This window comes from Ischnura elegans, chromosome 11, assembly GCF_921293095.1.
Source record: "Ischnura elegans chromosome 11, ioIscEleg1.1, whole genome shotgun sequence".
NCBI classification, from domain to species: domain Eukaryota; kingdom Metazoa; phylum Arthropoda; class Insecta; order Odonata; family Coenagrionidae; genus Ischnura; species Ischnura elegans.
The window spans coordinates 80,345,527-80,371,928 of record NC_060256.1 but is presented as its reverse complement, the minus strand read 5'-3'; the positions used below and the strand labels follow the sequence as shown (position 1 = coordinate 80,371,928).

At 37.0% G+C, this 26,402-nt stretch overlaps 1 protein-coding gene across 2 annotated transcripts in view; it reads right to left on the bottom strand.

Annotated features, from left to right (window-relative positions):
- Window positions 1-26,402, bottom strand: part of LOC124168268 (leucine-rich repeat and calponin homology domain-containing protein-like) — a 163,342-nt gene that overhangs the window by 34,780 nt on the left and 102,160 nt on the right. For both annotated transcript variants that reach the window (XM_046546410.1, XM_046546409.1), the window contains exons 3-14: window positions 25,386-25,621; window positions 22,072-22,208; window positions 21,121-21,272; window positions 19,862-20,000; window positions 18,158-18,352; window positions 15,383-15,507; window positions 13,996-14,154; window positions 13,084-13,255; window positions 12,030-12,149; window positions 10,490-11,026; window positions 8,800-8,937; window positions 5,859-5,936 (exon numbers count right to left, since the gene is read on the bottom strand). In XM_046546410.1, coding sequence (XP_046402366.1) covers window positions 5,859-5,936; window positions 8,800-8,937; window positions 10,490-11,026; window positions 12,030-12,149; window positions 13,084-13,255; window positions 13,996-14,154; window positions 15,383-15,507; window positions 18,158-18,352; window positions 19,862-20,000; window positions 21,121-21,272; window positions 22,072-22,208; window positions 25,386-25,621 — 2,188 coding nt within the window. The remainder of the gene's footprint in view (window positions 1-5,858; window positions 5,937-8,799; window positions 8,938-10,489; window positions 11,027-12,029; window positions 12,150-13,083; window positions 13,256-13,995; window positions 14,155-15,382; window positions 15,508-18,157; window positions 18,353-19,861; window positions 20,001-21,120; window positions 21,273-22,071; window positions 22,209-25,385; window positions 25,622-26,402) is intronic.

The following is a 26,402-nucleotide window of genomic DNA, read 5'->3' as shown; positions in this document are numbered from 1 at the left end:
AACAGCTGAACACCTCATGAACAGCTGGGAAACTCCTAATGAACAGTTTACTTGAGCGTTTCAAAACAGTTCAATGGGCCAAAATACAGTCCGTGAACGGTTCCCCAACAGTTCAAGAACACTTCCCGAACAGGTTTTGAACACTTGGTGTAACACTTCTGGAATGCTTGGTGAGCAGTTCATTTTCACCAGGATCACAAGATTTTTTCCACCCCTCATCATCATCTGCAATGCTGACGTTCACATATACATGAAATATTCCTTTTCATCAAGTAAATAAAGTAATTCCGTTTTACAAAGGGAATTCCAACAGAAATAATAAGCACAGTGCAGACATGCATTAAAATGAAAAAATCAAAGTGCTTTTCAGACTAATTTTATTTTTTATAAAGATCGCAGAAAACATCGATGGAGTGTGAAACTTGTGTACAGATAATCCGCAACACAAATCCGCAGTCAGATAATTGGGAGTCTGCTGTATATTCCAATATATACATTATATATGCTCTTTTCATTCGGCCGGGGATGAAAAGTTGAACTCTACAAAATGAGTAAGATGTATCAATTCAGAATAACATCTTCCAAAACTAAATACGTGAGTAATAATTAACTCTTATGAGTGAAGAATTTAAAATGTGACACACTGAAGTTTATAAATGATTTCAAATTCATAAACATCCATGCTCCAAGAGAAAAGCATGGCTATGGCATCAACTTATGACAATTAAAGTATGTGTGTATGCACAATAAATTTACTCCAAAATAAGCCTTCACACCCATTGCAAGATGTGTAACATAGGGATGAAGTTAATGGGTAGAAAAGAGAAGAAAGTGGCAACCTGAGCAGGTATTGCAAGCAACAGCCAGCAACCAGCATCACATGTTTCATACACATTCATCAATTGAAGCATTCAATCATTTCATTCTCTCAGACACGAAATGCTTTTTCCTTGTTATCCTTCATCATAAGAAATGTATACAAACAATTCTTCCATCAAATGCCTTATTTTTTGCATAAGTTCATTGTATTTCTCATTAGCACCCAGTATGGTGGTATAGCTTAAAGTTTAGTCATTCACCAAAGTCATGGCATGACCTTCCCTCTCAGCTAAACATTGAGGTTAGCACGAACATGAATACTACATGCATGAACATTTGAGCACTTTGGATTTTCCAATCATTAGAAATAGTAATACATACATCACCATTAAAAGAGCAGTATGAAATGAGAGGATAAAAAGATCTGTTCTGGAAATTTTCTCATAGGATAAAATTACATCAAATAGTGAGTTTCACATGAATTACACTTAATCAAGAATATGCTAAAACATTAAAGTTACTTCTTTATCCAACAACATTCAAAATGTCTATCATGGCAGAGCATGGACAAAATCTGGCACAGAATATTCTTGATTTTCCAGGACTCCATTATTGATTCATTGAGAGACTGACATAGAATTTATGTCTGAAAATGTCATATTTTGAAATCAAAAGCACCTCTCTTTTCAATAAAGGCAATTTTTATGATGATATAATATAAAGGTTTGAATTTAATGCTCTTAAGGCTTCAACATTATTACTCAGATGCATAAAAATAGAGCTAATAAGAGTACCTCAACCTAATCAAAGTCAAATACAATGTATGTCTTCTGATAGACAATTATGCTTTAAAGCACAAACATTTTCTCTTGACAATAATCAAATATAGGTAAGGAAAATATGTTGTAATTATTGACCAATAAAAATCATACGTGTTTACCTGCAAATTGGCAAATAAAATCAAATATGCGGAGATGCATCCATCACTAGAACAATGAGCTAACTTGTAAAAATGAAATAACAACACCAAAAAGCCTGGGCCAGGGACATAAAGAACAAAATAATAAGAAGAAATAAACATAGAAAAGCATATAAATATGTAGGCACACATATTTACAAGAATAAGAACCATGCTTTCTAAACACAAAGCAAATATTTAAACAATGAATAATGCCAATCAATCCAGAGTGGATTTAAGTCTTCTCATGAAATACCTATATGCCCACTTATCATAGCTATGTTTGTAACATAGGCTTTTAATAATGACATTTATTTGCTACCATCAAAAGCCATCAATAGCAAACCCTAAAGCATATATGAAATTTTTCTCACAGAAGTTGATGAAGCCTTGGAAGCAGACAAATAAACAGCAAAATAAGGTAAAATCAGGCTTATCAAAAGAAATACATGTGCATATGACAATACATTCTTCCTTCCAACACATTAACATATTAGAGGCCATAACCGATTCATAGAGTTTAACCTTGCAGATGTCTCTATACAATAAGTTAGATAAATGGTCAAATAATGACAGTTCACCTGATAACTAACTACCAAAAAAATCTAACTGTAAAAATGATAGTATTTCATATTTATCATAAAGTATGAGACGATGTGTTCATTTACAACCCAAAACTCAATACAAGGCATAAGTTCTAGAATAAATTTTAACCTTCACAGGCTTAAAAACTTTTCCATCTCACTAGCTTTTAAATACCTATCCTTGAAAATTAGATGAAAATTTCTTATGCAAGAATTCCAGGAAATCTGATCATTTCAATGAATACAACAAGATAGAAATAATAGCTTTTTCCTAAAGTAGAACTAAAATTCTAACTCAAATTATCAAGCACACATTTGCAATTAGTTTTGGAGAAAACTTTTTTTGGCCAATTTCTATTAGCCCCAGAAAAATACAGTTCTTTCTCTATGAGCCACTGGTTCAGAGCAACCTAGTAAACTGCATTTCAATTGAAAGAGAGCTTCAACTCTAATAAGATCATAATTGGAGATGTGCGAATAGTATCTGCGAATACTCGAATACCTCGAATACTTTCTAGTATTCGATATTCAAGATCTCGAATAATCATGCTAAAAGTACAACCTCGAATACTATGAATTTCGCTCCATACACTGTCGAACGCAAGCTGTTGGTAGTAGACTCTAGTCGTTTAGTGCATGCAGTGCCGTTTTAGGGAAGATGACGAAATACATCAAATTCGCAGAAAAGAGTGGTGAATAGATATCGTTTGACGTGGGGAACCGAAAATGATCAGGGGGGAAAATCCGAAAATGAACGTTTAGTATACTTTGCACAATTCTAATATTTGATGCATTCCAAATTTGAGATATTTGAATATTCGAGGTATGATTTAATATTCGAGTTAGAGAAATCTGCTATTCGACCCATCTCTAGTTTAAACATATAAACATGCAATATCGCTTTGACGCTTTCCATTTTCATAGCAATTGATCACTTTAAATTTCTCTTCTAGATTCTTTTTCCTGGTAGCTTCTTAATTTTTCTGCCCGCATTCCTGTTTTTTGTCATTGTTCTCTTGGTTTGTACTCCGTATGCTCTATCGAAATCACCTACTGCTGGGCAACTGCTGCACTGTATTCCTGAGACGCAGAGGGCCTACGACTGCTCGGAGGGAATGAAGCCATTGTTTGAGACTCTATAGTGGACCCTTCTACGTATTGATGGTATTCATACAGAACTCAGGCACCGCTCCATTTCTCCCCCTTGAATACCGATGGCCTTGAAGGCTTGAGGCGTAGACCCTCTACATTGAAGTCAATTCACCCATTAACCTATGATGGCAAAAATTACGTCTCAAACACTATTGCTTTCAAAAATCTCATTTCAACTAGCTCCACGCTTAATTAATGATCTAAATTCACTAATGTCATTCTTTTAAGGAGACGAGATAAATGACTTTGGTAGGCCGGCTATCTGGACCGCATGACGAGTAATGCTTTTGGCCATTGCGTAACAATGGATTTTGATTAATATATGAACAAAGAATAAGATTTTAGGCAAGCAATACTATTAATTTGCGTAAAATGATAGCGATTTCGTGTTTACTTAGCGCAAGTTCACATTTTATCAAGAGGGCGTTAAAGGTATTTGATTAGGCTACACGGCATTGGATATTTGCACTATATCGACATTGCGCTAGGCGAGGCATGGATGTACCATGGGTGGAGGCAGAAATCTAAGTCTCCATTGCATTTTTCCAACTATTTCCTAAATAAAAATGCTTAAATAACCTTATAAATACGCCGTGCTTGGTCTCATTCTTTTTCAAATGACATGCACATTACTAATATTTCAATCTTATAAAATAATAATACCAATTGCCGAAAGTCATTGTTAGACACCTTTTGGGCTATTATGTGACTCATGCTGCAGTTGACCTCCAGAAATGGGGAACTTTGAAGGGGGTAAGATGAAAAAGGTCAGTGGGCGAGAAAGGAGGGGGGGGGCTGAAAAAAGGTATCTTTTGTTCTCGTGTAACTTGATATTTTCTTTCGAAGCTAAGGTCTTCCTAATACGATCCATGCACAAGCTGTAATCTTTTGTTTGATTTTGGAGAAAAGGAAAGCTTAGAGGGGGGAGGCTGACTGGAGGGGGATAGTGGATCTTGGGAAATGCATGGCATTGAGCTTTTCCCTATAGAAGTTTGAGAAAGGGGGAGGCGTGAAAAAAGGTTTCTTTTGTTCTCATGTAACTTGATATTTTCTTTCCCACGGTGTTGAGCTTTTCCCTATGGAAGTTTCATCTTGTGGGGAAGATTCAAACTATGTGCCTGTTGTTATTAGCCATAAATGACACATTGTATGTATTCCGTCTCATTTTTGTCAAACTACGGATGCAGGAAAACTATACGTCAGGACCGGGACTGCTATTATTCGGCGCTAGTATTTGAGCTATGATTTATTATTCGAATTCGATATTCGAGTTCGAGGAATCTGCTATTCGACCCATCTCTAATCATAATAACATTTAGTGTTTTGGGTTTGACAACATTTTGAGTCAGGGGAGGGCAATGAAATCAAATACTGAGTATGTACTATGAAAATATTCAAAAATAAAAAGACTATCACTGTCTTCTTAATTTACAATTTTACGCCAGTAGCTATTCAGAGACATGCCAATTACAAGTATCCTGTGGTAGATACCAGAGAATAATTACTAGGAGACCTCATTGGGGCCATAATTAGTTGAAAAAAGGGTTTCACTCTAAAGCAGCCATACAAAATTAAACTTTCCATCCTGCGGAAAACACACACAAACTCACACATACTACCTCTTAGTAATCCCCTTAACGAGAGTTTTTATCCTCTTAGAAAAAAAGCAACACTATTAAGTCTCACTAACACTACCTCTTAGTGGCTATATGATTGATTGTGCTGACAGATGAATACCCCGGTACGACAGCAAGAGTACTCCATCTCTTCCACACCACCTCTTTGAGTCCCTCCTTCCGAGAGATTTTTCAGTAAGAGTGCAACACCATTAGGTTTTCCAGACATGATCTTTCAAGAAGTAAGGGCTCCTGATAAGGCCACAGAACTGAACACAAACACAAGCACACACACAAAATGGATGGCAACCATCACAAGCCAAAAATAGGAAAGGTGAAGATAAAAAAAAGAATGGAGAGAGACATGAATATGCATACTTTGGCCACAATGTGACCCTCTTCATCAGGTTGTAGAGGGTCACATTGTGAAGGACCCATAGGTCTCCTTGAAAGAAATGCCTGGAAAACTTAATATTATCGCCTTTTTCATAAGCAACCCCAGAATAAATGGTAAATACAGAGGACATTGTCCATTTATTGTATGGCGATAACATTCAGTTCCAACCCAATTCTGACTTCACCCTTGGTATGATTATAATGTTAAATGCAGTATTTCATACCAATGTTCTAGGCTTTCAATACACTTTGATTCAAATTTTCAACATCCTTACTGAATAAAAATACAGGTATGTAAAACATACACTACAGATAGGTATAGCATCCACTCACCTCTTCAACGCCAATTTTTCGACATGCTTCAAGAAAATTGTCGACATTCCTCCGACATCGAGCCATGGTCAGCTTCGGCTATAACAAAAACAAAGCCACATGAGCTTATACATTACAATCAAATTTTCTCATTTACAATCCTTCAATTCCCGATTAATACTAGGCTAGGAATAGTTTCAATGTAGTTTTTTTTACCGATTACAATACACTCCTATTAGAGATGGGTTGGTTCCATACATTTTTGGTTCAGGTTCAGTCTGGGCTTCAGTTCTAGGTAACAGTTCTTAATGCAGCACTCAAATAGTTCAACTCTCAATAGAAAAAGAATTTCTTCCACTTACTATGCTTATCAAGGATAATATTACTGTATTTGACAGCATAAAAGATGCACCTTTTTTTTACAAAGTAATGACTCAAAAAAATCACTCGAGTCTAATATGGGAAGGTTTGACCTCAATGAGTTCAATTATGTTCAATACTGACTCCATTATATTTATACCAATGATAATTGCTATTATAATTAATTATTCAATTGAAGACTGTTGTAGCTGTTATTGTTACAATTAAGCTCATAGCTATTATGCTATGTTACTTATCGTTTACTAAATATAGTCTACATTATGATTTTATGTTTGGCTTACTTTTGTGATATCAAAGGAGTAGGGAGTGAGATATTGAGTGTATATATTTACGTATGTTCAGTATCTTGCTGAAATATGTATTTGACGACAGTGATATGGTGATACTTGCAATGATGGAAACTGTATGATGACGATTTTTTCCATGCCGGGGTGTCGAGCCTTTGCACAGTCTTTTTTTCTTGTGCATGGCCGACTGAAATGAGGGTGCGTCTAACATGCGGCGCATCTTAAATGCTGTCAGATATGGTAATTACTTCTTTGAGAAAGTTTCCTTTTCATATTGCTGAAAACATTATATGGCAATCAGAGCCAAAGGGAAGATTAATTCTAATGCCAGTTCTGAAATCAGGGCTATTGTTGGAATGATCCCTCAGCAGGAGAAAAAAAATTATTGGTACAGCCTGTAACCTAGATTGGTTGTCTACAAGAGCAGGCAATAAGCACAAAGATTGAAAACACTAACACCAAGGAGCATGCTTTTAGTACCACTGGGGTGAAATGCACCACCGTGAATTTTAGTTTTTATCTCTCTATTGTCTATGACGATAAATGATGATCACATGTACTCTTTTAAAAATATTAGCTGGAGTCATATGAACCTAGCAAGGAGCATTTATTCCTCAAAAAAATAACAATAATTAATGTTTTTGTCATTAGGCAAACAAATGGCAACGAAAAAGTCAAATTGCAACAATAATTAATAAATATATATTCATGTGTCAATCAAAATAATTCACAAAAAATATTCAAGCTCTACACATAAAATACAAATAAAGTTCCATTGATGCAAAATTTCAAAATCAAAAAACTTGACCAGATTATAGAATGGATGTAGAGCCAACCATTTATATATTTTTTATTATATGCATTTCATGGTATGCACTCGTTCTCTACTTGGGAAAGAAGTTGGTAAAATGTTCTGATACCCTCAGTCTCATGGCTATTTATTGATTTAGATTCTTTCTTAGATCTTTGATACAGAATATAAATGCTTGTTTACTCCATGTATTATGGCTATAAATATTTATCCTAAGATTTAGAGATAGCAAACAACTTCCTGTATAAACTAAGAAACAACAGATGCATACCCTGATCACAGTCATAATTTTGAGATTGATAAAAAATTGTTAGCAATTTTCTTTAAGGGAGGGGTCATTCATTACTCTTATACATCTCTTTTGCATGGGCAAAATATTCACTACGTGACTTGAATTACTTCACAGCATCTGAGCATAGCCTTAGTCCTCAAATACTATAAATGTTTCCATATTTTAGATTTCAGCATTAAAAATCTTCAACTGTAAGTTCAATTTTTCAATGTATACAGTCAACTGGGTTTTCCCATCATTTATTTTGGTTCTGCTTCTTTTTGCCATAGATTCTGATCGGTTTTCAATCCAAACCACTGATTCAACTTGGTTTGCAATGATATTGGTCCTATCCCAGGAGCTGAACCTGCATAGGAGCAGACAAAAAAGTGGAACCAACCATTCCGTAGTTATGAGATAAAGACATTGTGGGCTTTCATTACCACCTACCATTCACCACCTCAAGCATTACATTCATTATTGAATTAACCCAGAAATTATACATCAGGAGGATATAGGTGAAACGAGTTCTCAGGGTGGGTTTGTGGGGTTACACTCTCGAGGTCAAGGTCTGCAAGCCTTTGCTTTTCACCCTAGCACCTCAGGAGGGGAAGGACTAGGAAAGGAAAAAGGATAGGTGGTGCCACTGCGATGAGTGCCTGATGACACCTCCAGGGAAAGGATAGGAATGGAAGGTAAAGGATAGGGACAAACCTGGGCCGCCATAGAGACGACAGGGCCCCACTACTAGTGAAACCATTACTTAATTTTCCAACAAAATCAGAAGATTATTTTATAATGAGAAGAATACATCGATTATTTCGTTGGATATTAGGACACGGTGGAATCGGGTACCCAGGCCGGGCCCGCATAGGTTACTATCCTGAGGGCTGGGAACCAAGTTGGAGACTTTTACACCCGTGCCATCTCAAGAAGGAAAGGACTTGAGGAAGGAAAAAAGGATAGGAGGTACAACCACTATGAAAGCCCGACGACACCTCCAAGGAAGGGATAGGTGTGGAAGGGAGGGATAGGGAATACCCGCGCCGCTACGGAAACAACAGGGTCCACTAGCGAAACCATTCCTTGTCATACCAAGAAAATCGGAAGATTTTTCCAAGAAAGAGAAAAATTCAAAGATCATTTTGTTGCATATCAGGAGGACATGGTATGGGCAAAAGGAACATGCGTTTTCTAAAATGCGTAACTCACCACTGCTGGAGATGGGACGTAAATGGAAGAAACGGACCTTGGCCTCACATGGTTGGCCAAGTGACAAAGCACCACGCCATCTGAGAGAGCAGGTGAGAGATCTTCAGGAAGGGTCATCTTCAGTCGAACCTCAATACTCTGCAAATGGACACATGAATGAAAAGAATAAATTATAACATCTTTGGATTCCTATGCTATGTCTTGACATCTGAAGGAATAATATGAGTACCAAGTCCAGAGTACTACATAAGGTTAATGCCTGTCATGTTACAGGTAGTCAGAACAAGTTATAGTTATGTCAATAGTATGCAGGTGACTGACACCAATGTCCACAGTAGCAGTGAATACCCTTAGCTGCAACAAGGATACTACACAGAATTCAAAACTATGGAGTGTATACTTTAAATACTAAGGAAAAAAATAAAAACAATGCTGTAAAGAATATTCTCACTCCTTTAATAAGTAACACATGTAGATCTGTATTTCATATAGTTGCATTCCAATTTTATTTAGGTTTAAAATAATTTTTTCTTCCCTTATTTTCATAAAATTTAAAAATAAATAATGTGCATTAAACATCCCTACATTTTGTATTTCCTCATTCTGGATTTGCTTTGGCCTAAGGTGAAATGGCTAATGGGTCACAAAAGAGGGAAACCCTTGTTAAAAATAAAAGCCATGAATGGAAGTAAGCCAAGAGATAAAGATAAGCTTCAGCTTAGTTGGAAGGGGGATTTGTACAACAGCCAGAACAGGCCAGAGAGATTGACCATTGAGGAGGAAAGTGCAGTGGAGGATGATAAACTATGTCTGGGGTTCTTTTATGGTAAAATCAAGAGAGTGTCAAGAGATATGAAGCCAAAGAAAGGGGTGGGTATGGACAGTATTCACTCTGAGCTTCTGAATAATTTAAGGTTGTCTAAGAAGAGAGGAAGGATCAAGTGTTGGACATGGTGGGCCAAGAGAGAGAGAAAACTTCTACATGGGATACAGAGGGCACCGAGAGTTTCGATGGAGTGAGTACTGAGCGAGTACTGTTAAGAACTGGCTTCAAGAACAGAATGTTGGGTAAGTGAGGGAGGGGAAGGGAGAGAATAGGCTTCTTATTTCCTTCCTCTGAATATGCACTAGCATTGTTGTTATTAGACAGATGTCTTTTTGGTTATATGCTTATTCACTTCATGATGGAATTCACTCTATGAATAGTTCCCTAGAATAGAATATACCCTTTTTCTGAACTGACGGCCGCTGACCTTGAGCGAGCTCAAGACCCGCCCACTCTTCTAGCCAATCACAGAGGAGTGACAGGAGAAAGTGTGTAGGAGGCCACAGTCTCTCTCAGATTTTCGTGCAGTGAACATTGCTCTTCAGCTCGCAGTGTTGCCAAACTTAATCTGTGGAGATCGCTCTTGTACTGCCTCACCTACAGTTATTTCCATGGATTGGCAATGCCGGTTGGCCATATGGGGAAAGGAGGGGAGTGGAGGGGAAAAGGGAGGGGGATGGAAGGGAACGGTGAGGTGGAGGGGGCAGCACTTCTGATTGGCTACTAGCTCTCTACCACCCAGCCGCCGTCAGTTCGGAAAAAGGGTATAATGCCATAAGGCAAGGGTCTGATACATACAGAATAAGACAAGTTTTAGATATGTAAAAATATGGCATATAAAAAGAAAGAATGAAATTCACTTACATTCCTCATCTTCTCGATAAGCTCTGCCTCCTCTTTTGCCTTTTCAAACTCCCTCCTCATGGTGAACGTCAGTTTGTGAGGGGAAGCATCTCGATTCCATAGCAGTTGCTGCTTCACTGACGCCACTCTGCCTCCTCGACACCTCATCGCCACTGGATCAGTGGTGATATTCGCTGCAGGTGCATCCGTCGGTGAGGGAGGCTGAGGGGGAGGGGGCCATTGGAGGGTGGCCCGGCCCGGCACACCTTGACTTCCACCGACATAGCCCACACTGGTTGTGACAAGGCGGGGGGAACTGTTGCTTCCTCCAGTGGAGGAGATTCTCTCCGCTGCACCCAGGGAAGTTGTGGGGGGCGAGAGAGGGGGAGGGGGTGTGTATGGGGGAGGGGACGTTGCGGCACCGTTTGCGGCTGGCTTGTGCTGTGGACTGCTGTGGTTTGTGACCCCCCTCCCTCCATTCACCATGTGTGGCTGAGAGGATATGATGCTACCATTCCCATTGTTCACAGCAGAGCCTGTGCTGCTCTTGTTTCTCACCTACGGGGCGATAAAAAACCATATACACATTTAGCAACAGGAATAATCAACCAATCTAACTCATAAAATGAATTCACTCATCACGTTAAATTCATGTAAGTTCATTTCAAAATGAATAACACACATACTTTATGTTTCCCATACTTCTTCTACTACAGGTTTATTTAAAATGGAGTAGAGGCACTGAAACATGTTCGTGTGAAAACAAGGCCAGAAAATAGAATTTAGGTGTTTCTTTTACAAGGAGCAGGAAATTATGGTTATAAGATTCATTAGCTCTCACTGGAAAATATAGTAAAACTAAACATAACTCCATTGTTTAAGACTGATGTAATTGCAAAATGACATTAAATGGGATGATGTTAAATAAAGACTCACTAAACCTAATTTGGACTTAACAGGCTGATTACCAGTTGAAGGGTTACATTAGTTAATAGATACTGATAACTCCGGCAAAATTTAGATACACATGGATTCCTGGTAGATAATTTTTATGTTTTCCTCTTAAAACAAAGCCAAGATCAATTCTGCAGCATCTATAGAGTACATTAACATGATTCACAGAGATCAAAATTAGCCCACCAGCCTAAGGCCTAGTCCTTCAAACAATGAAAGTTGAGTGCAAGCAGAGAGGACACCCATATCGTATCTGTGCAGGGCAGCTTGCAGTAGCAAAAGACTAAAAATCAGTAACTTCCTTAAAAAAAGCCTGAACTGGAATTCATTGCTCTCCTTTAATGGAATGAGATGTTTAGATACTATAAAACTAATAAGCAAAAATATGAGCTGATAATGTCATCAATTCAACAAGTTATTTTACATAATTTTTTCTTATACCCATGTTCTAAGAAAAACCACGTATTCAACAGTCCCAATGGTCGTCAAATTATTAAAATCTGCTGGAACCCACAAAATGCCCTGTTAAATGAAGATATTCTTTATAAAAATAAGTGAACTTTTGAATAGTTTAAAGTTATCTAGAGCTCTGAAAACCAGTACCTACCTTAGCTTGATAGGAAGATGGGGACTGACTGAGAGGATTCTGGTTCTCAGATGGACTTCCCCTTTTCCGGAGCGGTGATGAAGATTCAGAGGACACAGTCATTGTAAGACCTTCATCATCCTGAAACCAAACATTATTATTATTAAAATTATTATGATTAAAATAAGCCACTTCCATTTGTAAACTATCATTTCTTAATAATAAAAAACATGAAACTAAAATAAAGAATACTTCTTTGTGCCAAGAGGGGAAATATGATTTAAAGATTTTACAGGCTTAAGTCTCATTTGATCATAAAAATAGGAAAATATCAAGAAATCTGAGGTTAATACAGGTCGCAGTCAGAAGACCCATTCCCAAAATCCCCGGTGACAAAAGGACTGCAACAAAACACCCAAGACAAAATCCCCACGGCAAAAAAACACCCAAGACAAAATCCCCTAAGCAACTAGCAAGGTGATGCTGCAAATGTAAAGTTTTGTAATAAGTTCAAAAATAAGTTGAAGAAAATGAAAAACATTCTATTTGCTTAAATTTGGGTAATGTGTTACTGCATTTTGTTAATAAATTGTTTAAGTTTGTTGTGAAATATCAACTTCAATTATTTATGGATTGGTTTCCTGTTTTAAAAATGTAAAAGGATGCTTCAGCCCAATTAGGCTAAGTCAGGTTTCAGAAAAATAAATCGCAAAAAAATATGTTTTTTGTCTATAGAAACATGAAAAAAGATGTGAAAGCATGCTTCAGCCCAAGAAAAGTGAAAAGCCATCGTGGATTTTGTCACCCGGGGATTTTGTCATCTGGCATTTTGCCGTCAGGGGTTTTAATGCCGGGCCTTATGTCCTCGGGGGATTTTGTCGCTGGGCCTTATGTCGGTGGGGGTTCTGTCACCGTGGATTCTGTGCCGGGCCTTATGTTGGTAACCCGAAATATGATTTACAGATTAAACAGGGTTTTAAAGAGTTAAGTCTCATTTGATCATAAAAATAGGATAATATCAAGGAACCTGAGGTTAACAAATTTAAAGAAACATTAGATTCCCGTCAGAACTTACCGCTGGCTGAGTCTCTGAAACTCTGGATGCAAAGACATCATTTGCCGAACTAGAATTGACGGGAGAGCCAGGCGTTTGCGGCCCATCAACAGATGAGATTCCACCTCGTGTCCTGTATATGCTCGCTCCATCCTGTCCAGCCCTTTGTTGCCTCAGCGCCTCCTTGTACTCCCTGAAAGCAAATTATCATTTCATAATCGGAGCGATTTACTTGATTGATAAAAAGAATTCATTTGTACGAATAAAATACAACATAACTTCCAATTATCATCAAAAGAATATCCAATAATACAGTACTTAACTAGCTAAAACTTAAAACAGAGTATTGAAAAGTAAAATTAATCAACAGAAAGCCAAGCAATATTCCACAACTTTAGTAGAGTATTCATCACATGCATTTCTTTATGAATGAAAAAAAGGTAAGACCACAATTACATATTGCCATGGGCAGATACAAATGCATACTAAGGCCGCTTTCATACGGGACAGCATTTCGCCGGCCGCTGTCCACGGCACGGCACCTCGCTTTCAAATAACCATAGGTCTCTATAGGTGCTTTCAAACGAGTTGCATCATGCCGTTCACGGCATGGCACCGTGGACAGCTGCCGAGATATCCACGGTGCTTTGCCATCTACGGCGTGAAATACACAAAAATGCTATCTTGAGGCTGCTTTCGTACAATATGACTTTTCCTCGGCCACCATTCATGGTGCAGGCCATGAAATTGAGACTGCTTTCAGACAAGACGTCTCTCAGTATTTCACAGTGCCGTGCCATGAACGTCGGCCGGCGAAAAGTCATATCGTCTGAAAGCGGCCTAAGCCTACTTCACACAGGACAAACAAGAACGCTAAGATTCCAGAGGGTCACTGAAGGGTCACAAGACAAGTGCAACATAAATAAGGCATACCTGTAAGTTTGAATGTGTTCCAGAGGTTTTCTGACATCTTCCTGTGTGCCCCGCAGAGGATCGACATTTTCAGAGTTTGCACCACTGGATGGTGATTGCCCAGACTTGAGATGCTCAGGACTTCCCCCATTGACACCATTTGAACCATTGGAATTGAATCTGGAAATAAGGAGCATAAGAGGTTAAATTCAAGTCATAATAAAGCATTGATACAATATTTCATCACCTACACATAAGGGAAGCATGTGCACAACTTCATGATGTAATAAAAGCTAGTAACTTTAACCATAAAGTCAAAAAAATAATTCTTTAAAGAAGTGGTTGCCAAATCGTTGGGGACTGTCGGTTGGATTAGTAATCCGTATCTAAACACACTTATGGATCTTATGCCAAGGAGGAAGTGGGAGTGAGGTGGAAATCATTTTATCCATGAATAATAATTTAAACGATATACTTTACAAAACATTTACTAATATTTACTCAAATGCTAATCTCGTGACTCAGATCACGAATTTTCAATTCCTTATCGTTAAAATTTGTAAATTGACAATAAGACGTGAACATAACCTCTAAATGAGGACCTCTGGTGGCAAGAGAGTGAAGCAATCTGATTGCATTTCTGCAAATCTAAGCTAAATTATACTGGATCTTAAGAAATTATCCAAAACTTCAAAACTTTGACCACTAAGCGTATCAACAACCATGCAAAATGCAATGAAAATGAATTTTTTTGGAGAAGCTCCCAACTGTTAATATTGTAATGTACAAAAAATATGGAATCAGTTTTGAAATGAAAAGAAGCTGTTGACTACTGTGTCAGGGTGAAAGGAAATCGCCCATTAAAATCAAATTGTCCAGCATTGAGGAGTATTCCATTGCTTTGCTGTTACTTTCACTTACAATACAGAGCTACGATTTACAAAAGCAAACTGCTTCTAGAGTCTTGAAATGGTTGAGTCTGTAGTCTAATGTATTTTTTGAAAAGAGATAAGAGAAAGCATTTTCTTCGCCAAGATTGGCAAAATTAATGTAAAAATATGTGATAACTACAATTGATGAAGTATTGACAATTCTATTTATTTGATAGCTACAAATGACAAAAATATTTTTAGCACTGATAAGACACAACCTTACTATAGGTTTTTTGCAGAGGTCCTCTGTCTAAAAAAACATTAACCATAGAATCTGGAATGCCTTTCACTGTTCCAGCTTACTCATACAGATGATAGGGATGCAAATTAAAATATTTGACGAAAAATGATTTATCTGGCAAGGATTTTGCTTATGCATTTTGAGTCATGAAGATGATGGAGAAGGGAGATATTGGTGTTCAAATCATGAGCTGTTCCATCACCTAACACCGAACACTATGGACCATATTTCTTACCTGACATGCCCCAATGTCCTTTTCCCCACACCCTGTTCCTGAGATGGAAAGCCTGAGCCACCACTACCTTTCCTTCTCCTGCCATCCACTGCACTCTCCTCTGACAGAGCCTCCAACTGACGAACCTATCGAGTCAACACAAAGAGAAATGAACACGGAATAATAAGCAACATCATCACACAAAACAGAGCAAAACCTACTATTACTTTTGAAAGAAGAGGAAGAAAAAAACCTCACAATCATAATAAAATGAAGGACAGAAATTTATCTTAAATATTAAAAAAATAGCATTAATAAGGTGCATAATGGACGAACATACTTCACCAAAAAATTCTACATGGTGGAACAAAGTAAAAAGTAAATCATTTCAATATACACATCGTAACACTGAATTAATATTTGATATAGCTGAAGAAAATTAATTGAAGTGCTTTTTAAATATTGCATTAAAATTTACTTTCATTTACCTACCTACCAAGCATACAAAATGAGTATTGAGTACGTCTTTGTACAAGCTACATTAATAATATGCATTTACTGAAATATTTTCATGACAGCAGGTGCTATTATTAGATAAGAGACTATTAAAGACAAATGTAAAACACCCAAGAATATTATGACTGAAAGTAAGGGCTAATCCCAGTCAACACAAAAGATGATTTAGACGGAAATTATTTTGATAATTTGGGGCTAATTTACCCTACTAACCTTTACCCTTTCTTTACCACTTTATTACTCGCATGCAGAACTGCCAACAGTGAAGTATAAAAAATATATAGTGAGGTATTTACTTAATTGTATGAGGTTGAGAATAGTTTAAAGTAGAAAAGTTAAGTTCAATATATCCACAACAACATTTTTCAAATTATTTTCGATTTCATTTCATAAATAGTTTCACATTATATACACGCTATCGATGAAAGGCTATGGTCATTAACGAAAATTCAAGTACTTAAAAATTACCTGATTATTTTCGTAAACAAATAGAGAAGAGTAATAATTTTCATCGGATAATTATTTTCGTTAAAATAATTTTATAAAAGGTCAAATTCACAATTTGATGGTTGGCTATTTTGGATTCTCAACTGCTATTTGCGACTAGTGGACCATAACGTTGGCTACGAGTGAACAAGTAGACAATGAAGGAGGAACATGAACGAGACTGCAAGTGACCACAATTTTACCTGTGTAATATTAGGGTAATAATGGGGTAAAATATCTTTTGAGCTGACTGCGTAATACAGGATGGAATAATCTTCTGATTCAATATACAGTAAAAATTCCCTATATCAAACCTCAATATAGCAACATTTTACCCAAACCTCCTCATAACAAAGTCATGGTCCCAGTCCCAGGTCCTTCCCATACAAAATGCATGGAGAAAAACCTCCCAAAACTATGATGACCGAACCTCCCTATGCACACGTAAGGGCTTCAGATAGGAAAAAATGTACTTATAGAAAGCCAGTACACAAAACCTCTTCAGCAAAATTGTACATTTAGAAATTATTTTACCTTGTGTTCAAATGCAATTTCATTTGAAAGTTCTCCTATGAACTTCTCACAACATTTTAGTTTCCATAGTTTCCACTGATTTGGCACATATTGCAAAACACTTCCCGCAACCATGATCACACTGTCTCATATCATGCAGCTATGGATATGTAGTTCTTGGAACCCAAGGCTCAGTTGAGATTTTCCCAAGAAGCAATTAAGTTGTCGATTTTTATGCACTATTCCTAAACAGCAGCAAAATCTGGAGTATATGTAAAAAATTTCCATAATTTTCTCTCCAGGTTGTACAACCTTCAGAATGTTTAGTGGCCCTTCGAAGGGCAGGTTTATAGACTTGTTTTTCCAGATTCCAAGGGTTAACGGAATAAAAAGCACTACAAACAAAGCACCAATTCTCTCCCTATGCAAATAATTGCCATAAGTAAAGACCCCCTCAGTACACTAGGCAATGCAGGCCATCAGCCTAAGCCGTGCACAAGAATTTACACCATTTCGAATATTTTTAATGAGGCGAAGGGTGCAGAACGCTCTGGTTCAACAATTTTTCTGTCTCCAATTTTCACAAAAAATTTCAGCAGCTTAGTACAATAAAACCTCTTTACATCGTAATGGAGGGTACTAACATTTGGGCAATTCGATGTATGGAGGTTCACTATAGAGGTTTTAGTGATAGGCACCATTTTTTCATATCCTTCGGAAATAAAAGGCACTGCTGTCTTTTGAACGATGTAAAGAAGTTCACTACATAGAGGTTTTACTGTATTAGTATCCATACATTAGTATTTCATATCCATCAGTGGGTAATTCAGCCAGTCACACAAGGGAATTTATAAGATATGGGCATGTTTTATTAGCTACTATGGTCAGGTTTTCTTGTTTCATCAAAAAACATTCCAATGAGAGATCACTGCAATATGTATGGCTTATCTCTTCTATATCCACTCTTCGATCATCCTGTAACAACGCAACCTAGAATCCACCTACGTATACTGAACCCACTTACAACAACCTTGCCAGTATACCAATCCCACTAAGTCATTATATTTTTCATTAATCGTTATTTGTTTTTACTGCATTTTGAATACAACTGTAAAAACATACCGAAGGAAAGTTTCAGAAGACCTTTCATTGCTATAATTACAAGCCTCATTAAAACATCTTTCGATAAATTTCCATACAAGGAAATACCTTGATGGGCAAATTTGAAAACGTGATTTATTTCATGAAAGTAGCATGAATATCAAATGCTGAACTACCCACCTTGATGAGTTCCTCTTCAAGGTCCATGTAACTTTCACCAGGACTAATTGTTGATGGTGTTGATGTACCACTAAAGCAAGTGCCCGCTGAGCCTCCACCATTGGAAACGGGAAGACTACCTGGCTTAGTAGGGGGTGTTTGGTCACCTTTACTTTTCACTGTCATCGTCAGGCCTGCATCCTGGGACAATGTACCCTGGTGAAACAATAATAAGACTGACACTTATACACACTATTGGCAGTAGAAGCAAGACGACTACGAATCTGACAAAGTTGCATAATTATTGTGGTTCATAACAAAATCATTTTATTGATATGATTGCATATAGGGAAAAAACTCACATGGTCCTTCCATGAATTATTCATTTTTCATGGGTAGGCATAAAACTAAGAGGGCTTAAAAACTTAAAAAGAAAAACAGGAATCCAAGTGAGGGGAAGAGTATAAGGCTTTAAAAACCCCTTTCAGCTCTGGAATATTGCAGCCCATAACTCTCTCTTCTTCCCCTGACTATTCTGTTGATAATAGGTGTTAATAAGGGTTAATATCTACTGTCCTTAATCCACCCTCGACTATAGCTGAAATGGGGCACTCAAGTATTGCATAGGCACTCATTCAGGAACACAGGGTATCAAGTTTGCATACTTTAGGCAATTGGCAAATGCTTATTTTTGCTTACATGGGGGGGGGGGATGAATGGTCAAAAATGTCCAAAAATGTGTTTACTGTTCATAAAACCTGAATGCTCCCAAAGAAGGAAAAAATCTCCATTTCATTTTTCATCAACAAGGGCATATTTTTCAGTTAAGTTATAACTATGTTTATTTAAACCTCTATATGATAATTAAATGTTAATTTTTCTAATAAGATGGTGAACTTAGATTCAAGTTATAGGAAATCCATATCACAATTTTGTATTTTTTCTGAAATTCAACAGTAAATGACCTTACAAAGGTATTTTTATCAATAGATGCTTAAGCAATTAAAACAGATCAGAGACATTCCTTTAACATAACGTTTCTGGCTCTGGTGTAAGAAATGAGATAAATCAGACAAATGGGCAAGCAAGCTATAGCAAAATTAAGTTACCTCTCTAATGTTTCGACTCCATCATGACAGTTTGTGACTTGAATTCTATGGCACTGATGGAAAAAAATGCTTTAATTGAATTAATTTACTGAAGATATAGTTAAACGGTGAACTTGTGTAGCAGGTAATATACAATAAAATAAGTATCAAGGTCACTTCTAAGGGAAGATATAAATCAATTTGTAAAAAAAATCACGAGTGTAATACTGATATACCTATTTTGATTTACTCGTATGTAATTGAATCCTTGCTAGAGATATTGAATGATTGAAAACAGTAAAAAATTAATGGAGAAAAGGAAGATAGCAAGTTACTTGAAGGAAGGTGTAATTACATAAAAACACATGCAACCAATACTAATTGAAGAATGACCGGGTAAAATATTAGAAAATAGGCAATCAGTTATTTTTTAATTTACAAGTTACAGATAAAAAAAGCTAACCAGTAACCAATGACTTCACCAATAACTCAACAGATGTGAAGGTGAAATTGACCATTAATGGACAGATTTCACCAAAATATTTTCTTAAGGGTGGGGGGTGGCTTATGTATTTTCTTGAAAGATTTTTAATCTTCGATTATATTAAAATATATCAATGACAGTAACATCACATACCAAACGTGGGTTTTGAGCCCAGCTTTTGACATCAATGCCATCACCAGTGCTGCCATATCCACTATCAACTGTAAATCGCTTCTGCCATCCCAAGCTATCTTCAGGAACATTATAAGGAGCACCTAGGCCATTAGTTAACCTAAAGAAATAAATTAAAGAATTATTATCCCTTCAAATCACATATACATGACAAAAGCTCATTTATTCTTTTGTGATTTAGGGCAATAGCATGGCCTACTCAAACTAATATACAATCCACATCAGGAAAAGACATTGTTTTCAACATTTGATAGCATATTTATTCCTATTGCTCTCATCCATGTGGCGTTAACAGACAAGTGATCTCTAATGCAAGCAGTTCACAATGAAACCTCAATAGCTGCATCAAATTCTTTACCCAGACAGTTTATTTACCAGTGACGAAATTCAACAGAGAAATGAAAAATGACTACTGAACTCTTTCTTTGACATGGTGAGCAGTTGCACTTTCTTGGGTAATTCATAAATAATGCCTAAGTTTTAAGCTTAAATAATAAAAAATCTAATACGGAGAAATGAGAAATGGGAAATACTGAACAATGAGATACGGAAGAGACAGAAGGTATGGATGGAGAGAGTGCTTAGTGGGTAGGGGATTTTTAAAATGGTGCTAGAAGGTAGAATGTTGGGTAAACAAGGGAGAGGAAGGAAGAGAATAGGAATTTTACAAAGCTTGAAAGGGAGTAGGCTTTATTATGAATTGAAGAGGGAAGTCCATGAAGAGAGGGAACTGAGCCAGAATACTTCATAGACAGTCCATGATAACCTCCTTAAGCGGTAAGATGCTTAGATGAAAAAAAAGAAAATCTATTCTAAATGAATAGCTTATGACTTCAGGCTTCACTGTGTGAAACCTTTCCATAATGAGAAATAATAGAATTAGCTTTGTTAGGTTCACTAATATCTTTGAAAAAGCACAACCCAGGTTTCATAACATAGTTACATCACCAGGTATTTCATCATCAGACATTAGATACTAAACCTGATGATGTAACTATGTTATGAAATCCAGGTCTTGCTTTTTCTAACCAAGTTCATTCTTTCATTTCCCATTGATGAATAGCACTTTATAGCCGAATCAGTTCAATTTACTGATTGGTTTGTATCCCAAGGTTTGAGATTGAAAGATCACAAAAGCAATGTGAGATAAGCAATGTGAACAAAGCATGAGAGATAGAAAAATTACATGGAGATAAAGAAAGAAAAAGAGATAAGCTTGCCTCAAGTCTGAGAGGATACCACCCTTCCGACTGGGCCTCCTGATCTTGGCCTCTTCACTTGGCGTTAACGTCACCACGCCCTTCCTCTTGTCATCTTTCATTGCTTGGATCTCCAAATACTTGAAGATGTGCACACGGCCTCGGGTGCACAACTGCAAGGGCACACAGACATGGAACATAAGAACAAGAAGAGGAGATGGAAAAAAATTATCAATCAGTGGTAAGAATGATAGAAAGATATGTCATTCCAAATCCAGTTGTGCACATAGAGTAATTTAATACCTTACACCTAATTTTTTCAATACATACATCACATGAGATTTAAAAAAAAAACAGAAACTCCTGCAATTTAAAATCCTTATCTATTATTTTGAAATTAATGAATAAGTAATTGTATGTCAGCTTCCACTAATTATGTTCAAATTATTTTGGGTAAAATCTGATTTATAGCAGGCATCTAAAACAATACCCAATTACAACTTTCAAACAAAATTATGTAGATACACCAGTCAAATACTGCTAATAATATATTCCCACAAAATGCAAAAAAATATATTTTCAGCTTTTTTCTGGTTGTTCTGTGAACTGAGAAATTTTTGCCGCAGCCTACGTGGGTCAACCCATTAAAAAAACCTTTCACTGTCTCTCTTTCTCTGTGTTATTTACATCCTTCAGAGACTCTTTCTAAAATATCTCATTAAATTCTATAGCCTAAGGTCAGATTGAAGAATTGGAATGAATGAGTTGAATATTAGTTTCTGCAATTGTTTCTAAGTAAGTTCGTACTGTAGATGTTACAATCATAGTTGATCCAAGTTATGAAAAGGAAATAAAGAGTTAAAGCTCTGCTGCATTTTCTTCTTTAAAAGTAAAAATGCCATTAACATTAAACTTTAACTGATTTAAATTATACTAGAAAGCAATAAATTAGCAAAATAAAGAGGATCTTACACAGGCAGGTGGTGTAACGAGAGGATTGTCTCCAAGATCCAATGAGACAAGGGTCGTCATTTTCCTCATCTCCACTGGAAGAACGGATATGCGGTTTTCACTTACATCCAACCGGACCAGCCGGAGGGATGTGATTTCTGGAATACAACCAAGGAAACAGACATAAAAGTTAAAAGAAGTCAGTCAAGGTGGTCAAATAAGAGGATGTAATAGTGATGGGATTATGGAAGATATACTATTAAAGATGGGGTACTCCATTTCAAAACTATATTTCAACCAACCAGAGCTAAAACAATGTCTTGTAGTAAAAAAAAACCTTCATATATATTCTGGTTGCAGATCCACTGCCCCAATCATGCGACAATCACTAGTTTATCAATCAAACTCAAGTCAATCTTGCTGACTCAGCCCGGGTTGGTAAACATAGCAATCCAATTCCCAACCAATCAGAGAGCAGGCCGAGGGAACTCAGCTCACTTTTGAAACCAGTTAGAAATTTCAGCTCAGCCTTATGGGGACTTGTTTGAGTTGTCAATAAATTGAACTGATCCAGCCGAGTTATACATCTTCTTTGTCACCCAATGGCCACTTTCTTTCTGAAAGGCACTGGTACTTGTGCAGAATTCTCCATTGTAGCATTCACTTACAACTCAGGCTGATCTGAGTTTTGTTGGTAAGCAAAGTAAATGCACTGAAATACCAACCCTTATCATCCCCCAGAACACCTCAGTGATACTTGAAAGGTCACTTTTTCCATTGAAGTAGGATGTGAGCCCACTGATTTCCAATGAGAAGGGAAAGCATGAGCAATGATATTACACATCTCATTAAACAAAAAAAAATGGGATTAGTCATGCCACAGACTGCATCAAAATACAGACTGCTTTCATTCCTACTCAGCATAAGATTTATAATTTTTTTTTAACCATTATCAGCTATTAACCTAATAATAATTCCAATCACTATGACTTTCCCAAATGCAATAAATCACAGTAATTATTCTCCATTCATGACTTGAATCCTGAATCATAAATACAACAACACGGTCAGCAAAGGAAATGCACTCTAGTTCACTTCAGGAAAAAAGGGGTGATTTTAGAGTAAAACATTAAATCAGGAAATTAATACAGGGGAAAAAAAAAACTTTGTTGAAACCAAATAACCTAATAAGAAATTTAATTAATCCAAGCACAAAAATTTCAACGGAATACATATCTAAATCCTAGGTATCTAAAAAATGAAGGAATCCATGTATTGATTACAGAACTATTCTGATGGGGCAACACCTGGGTTATTTAAAGGCTTGAGGCCTAATTCACAAAATACACTGAAGTAATTGATTTGCATCATGCCTTATTAGTCCAAAACATTTCAGCTCTACCAGATCAAAACTGTTCATTATTAACGTTGAATTAAATGCATGAGAATACATTTTAAAAATCCTCCCTTCACAAGTGAGCCTAAACATCAAACAGAGGATCCATCCTGAAAATTTCACAAAAGAAAAATCATTTGTTTGGGCATGAGTAAATGAATCAATTAATCAGATCATTAGCAGTGCTATTACGGAATTCAATTTGCATGACTTTACCCACACAAAAATCTTCACTTCCCCAGCCCTACTCAAATTCTTCTTCCAATAAGCCTTGGTCTACTACAGCCTGCTTTACCAAAGATTTTCGGTTATTGAGGGAAATAAAAATCATACATGGTGCGTTCCATAAGTAATGTGACCAAATTTTTCCTGAGACAAAGGTTCGCTGCAGGGTGTTCTAACCTACTGGGCTAGGTGGAGGGGGATGTTGGGGATGAAAAATATGTCCTGTCTTGCTCCGCTGCGAGCTGCCGGAGAACATGCGTCAGGATGTGCGTTCTCATCAGCCCCATTTTGGGTACACGCAACACAGCAAAATGAGTTGTTCTGAGGAGCAACATTACGTTATCAAATTTTGCGCTAAACTTGGGAAGTCTGCCACAGGAATGTTTCCATTAATTCAGCAGGCCTTTGGGAGGGATTCTTTGTCAAAATCACAAGTTTTCCGATGGCACAAGTTCATAGAGGGCTGAGATGAGATCACCATTGAACCTCGCAGTGGACGACCATCAACCTCAAATTCATGGATTCAACCAGGATCAGCACCATGCCCATTGTCTTCTTTGACATCAGAAGTATTACTCACCACGAAATTGTACCTACATGGACCACAGTGAACTCAGCTCAAAAGACTGAAAAGGAGGGTCACAAGTTGCTGAAGTGACACCAACGTTGGGTGGAAAGTTCATCACGACAATGTGCGGAGTCACAGCACCTTCATTGCCAATGACATTCTGGCCAGGGCCCACACCCAATTGGTTCCCCAGCCTCCCTACAGTCTTGCCCTGACTCCCGCTAACTTTTTTTGTTTCCTCATTGAAAAGGAGCCATGAAAGGAAAACATTGGGGCACCATTGTAAGCGCCCAGGTGCATGTTACCTCGGCTTTAAAGGACATTACAGTAAAGGCTTTCCAGGATGCTTTTAAGGCATGGAAACACCGCCTCTAGAAGTGTATCAACGCAAGAGGGTGCTATTTTGAAGATTTTTGATTATTTGTACAAATGTACTCAATAAATGATTTTTTTATGAATTTGGTTGCATTACTTTTGGAACACACCTTGCATATCTTATGAATTATTCTGACTACCACATTGGAGTCAAATTTCTTCCAGAGAAAAATAGTGAAGGTGAGAATGGAGGAGAGAAATTTTGCTTCTAGAATTGAGGCAAGAAAACATATCAAATAATTGGCAATAAAATATATACAATGATATGCAAAGCATTATTATTAGAATCTAACTTAAAAAAGTAAACTGATTTAATATTTAGATTTAATGCCCTGTCAAAGGTAAATTTACAGCATCTTTTCGTGTTAAAGATACAAGCCCATTACCAGCCAACAGCACAGCTGTTCTTCTGATTTACACCTCTGGTTGTAAAATTTCCTCTGATGCTACAGACAAAAATGTCTGACTTTAACCTGATTTCCTATATCCCTTTCAAATCTCAAAAAATATTCCCTCTTTACTCTGACAACCCTGACCAATAACAATGTTAATGACTAAGGGACCCAAGGATTAGCAACTGGCTTTGATAAATAAAATTATTCTATGCAATGTTTAAGCTGCATTAAATCATTTCCCTTGGGATGACAAGGGAGTGTGATGTGACCCTTAGTACCTTCGGAGCCCTGAGTGACTGCCATGGTCTGCTTCTGCATTTATCTAACAATGGCCTCCCCCTTCAGAGATGAGAGTCAAGATCACCACTGTACTCACCTACTGGGAGGTATGAGAGGAGGTTCCGCCTTAGTCGGAGGGATCGAAGGGAGATGAGTTGACCCATGTGGGGAGGGAGCGAGGCAATTTCATTGCAGTCGGCATCCAACTCAGTGAGGGTCGGACCCAGGCGGGGCAGGTCCATTGGGAGAGCACTCAGCTTGTTGTTGGCAACACGCAGCACTTTCAGGGGCAGTGAGCACAGGCCCCCGGGAAGGTGGGTCAGCTGGTTACGGCTGCAGGGAAAACACATACATACTGAATAAAATATCTGCTTCATCAAAAAATTGAAATGCAAAGGAATATGCACACATCTATCATAATGTGAATTGTTCTGTAGCTTCAAATTCTAAGAGATGTCCTGATGAAAAGTGCTGTAAATATTACTAAACAAACTGTTAGGAATGTTGAACGATTGTTTCTGTGAGCTGCCTAAGTGGCCACAGAAATTTAATGATAATAATTATAAAATAAATGATTTCAAGTTTTTTTTTGTGAAATTTCTCCTTGATGGAAAAAAGCAAACTTTGAAAATTTCAGTAGGCAAGAAATTATATAACAACCCTGGTTTCAACACATTGTGCAATCATCAGGCCATCATATTATTGTTGGCCTTGATGATAACATAATGAGTTTAAACCAGTGCGGCAATATATTTTCTTCTCTATTATAATTCCCAAAGTTTTTCATTTTGTCTATCTATAATAATAATAATAATATTATTAATGATAACAATATTTTATTAATCCCAATACCAGAAATTGTCAGGAAAATAATTCTTTCCACCGAGAATCAAATTGAAGACCATTGGATTTTCCAAACAACTTGTGTAGCATTTGAGCAAAATTTTGAAAACATTGATCATCACAAACATAAGTTAGTTTCTACCAGAATAAACCCTTTAGGATTGATTTACATAGTAGCAAGACATAAATAAGGATTACTGTAATACACATTGCAAAAGTGAAAAGTAAAAAAAATATCACTCATTCATTGATGCTATTTTCAATTAATTAT